The 2032-nt window shown below is 37.4% G+C and overlaps 1 protein-coding gene across 1 annotated transcript in view; it reads right to left on the reverse strand.

Annotated features, from left to right (window-relative positions):
• Positions 1–149: 149 nt before the first annotated feature.
• The window catches only part of LOC106473255 (dual oxidase maturation factor 1-like), a gene marked incomplete at both ends in the record, with an annotated part of 49403 nt that continues 47520 nt past the window's right edge, over positions 150–2032 (reverse strand). The window contains one exon of the mRNA XM_013933941.2: positions 150–513. Coding sequence (XP_013789395.2) covers positions 150–513 — 364 coding nt within the window. The remainder of the gene's footprint in view (positions 514–2032) is intronic.

A 2032-nucleotide genomic window follows, 5' to 3' on the forward strand; every position in this document is an offset into this window, starting at 1 on the left:
AGGGTTTGAATATATCTTTATTGTTATTTTTTCAATAAAGCCTAAAGTTTAATTATGTCTAGAATTATCATATTTACTTTTTCGTTTTGTTCTTTGTGCAATACGATTATTGTAAGGTTTTTTATGGAAATATTTAAAGCGACACCTACCGACTGATAGCTGAAAAAAACCCTCTTCTTGTTGTCTCCCGCTCGGCGTAGTTACCAAAGTGATGAAGACTTACGGCCCTCTTGCCGTTGATGATAATACTTCCGTCACTGTCGTCATTCTCATAAGCAAAGTTGCCAATACCATTTCTGCTACAACTGGGGGCATCGAGGTCACTTTCGGGAACACGACATTGACTACTTTTCAATTGACCGTTACTTTTCTGCTTTGCAGTTGTTCTGCTAGTCTGCCGAACAAAGTACCGGTAGGGGGTGTCATAATCGACTTCCAGAATCGTTATAAATTTATTTGGAAAAAGAATATCTACGATCACAACCATAAGCCCAGTCATGAGTGCTATACTTCCTATATAAAATATGAGAAAACCAACTAATCAATGTTAAGTTTGAATAAGAACAAGTCTGACTTCAGTTAAAACATAATAAAAGACAGAACGAAATGAGCCATGAATAAAAAAAAGGGGGGCGGGGGAGTACAGACAAAACGTTTCCGAAACTGTAAAGACAATCATCGTCGAAACTGTAAAAACTTTATTAAAGCTACACATAATTAATTGTAAAATTTTGGTATTTTAAAGTTGAATGACACTTTACGCGACGCATGGGGTAAACAGCCCTAAGATTTAGAATCCATCGCTAACAAGTTATTATTAACCGAACAGCGGAATTTACTGTCATTTTTATAATGCTCCCATAGAGTTCAGAAACCCTAGGCCTTTCGATACGCAGCCCGGCATGCTAACCAATAATGCACACTTGGTTCAATCTTGTAAATACAAAAAATGGGAATAGGTAGCTCATATTAGAAAATGGTGCTCAATGTTGAGGAATTAAGTAGAGTTTATTTCCCCGAAAGGAGGCCAAAGGCCGCCTGGACGGGTCACCTGTTTTAACCACTCGCACCACTTTAAAGTAGTGTGTTGTCTGTCAGTCAGTAGGCACTAAAATGATGTCACATAAGGGTTGCTTAACGTTGTAGTTTGTGCTATCATGACGTCAGCAAAACGTGCGCATGCCATGAATTATGCACTCTGTAGGCTACAACACAGCATGGCGTATGAACTTCAAGGAATAAAACTATTTCTTACTCTTAATTTTGGTTTCATTTACTCTTGAAACAGAACACTTTCGGGGACCCTGCAGAAGTACATCTAATTTATATATATACAGAGTCTTTATTATATCTTGTTTCAGCTTTTCACTTTTTAATATTCTGACAATTTTCAATGACGACACGGTAACGTGAGCTGCAAGTGATTTACAATTTATGTGGCGGGATTATTAGTTAGACACGATTCAGCAAAATTAAGCATAAACGGATTTATAGTGTTAGGAGTTATAATATGGAAATTCTGATGGTTACTTTGTGGTAACTAACTCGGTCATATCAACCAACCTGGTAGTGAGAGGGTTCATTTGCTCCATCCATTTAGTACTTTGTTTCATTTCTGCCTTGCCCCATTTCTGCCCCAGTCTCTTGCCACAGTAAATATTTATTGCCTCGTCTATTGAACCTTTCCCTTCTGAGAAGCTTATAAACTTCAAAAAGGTTGTGGGGTGGTTTCGGGCCCTCCTGAAAAGAATTGGGATGGCATCCTGCCTCACTTAAAGCACTGATTATGTACAGAACCACAGTTAAAACTATTTATAATACCTAGCCGGTGACCACAGAACTAACTGTGAAGCGTGAAATACAATAATTCCCGTTATTATCTACATAATCACAGTTAAAATGTATTATCAATGTAAATTTGATAATATGCAATATTAAATCTGTAGTTGTTTCACTAAGCCTATAGACCTGGGCGACATGAGCCTAGATCTAAGGTTGTTATTAGTCTTTTTAACGTGTAATAGACATAAGA

Source organism: Limulus polyphemus, unplaced genomic scaffold (genome assembly GCF_000517525.1).
Source record: "Limulus polyphemus unplaced genomic scaffold, Limulus_polyphemus-2.1.2 Scaffold6009, whole genome shotgun sequence".
NCBI classification, from domain to species: Eukaryota; Metazoa; Arthropoda; class Merostomata; order Xiphosura; family Limulidae; genus Limulus; species Limulus polyphemus.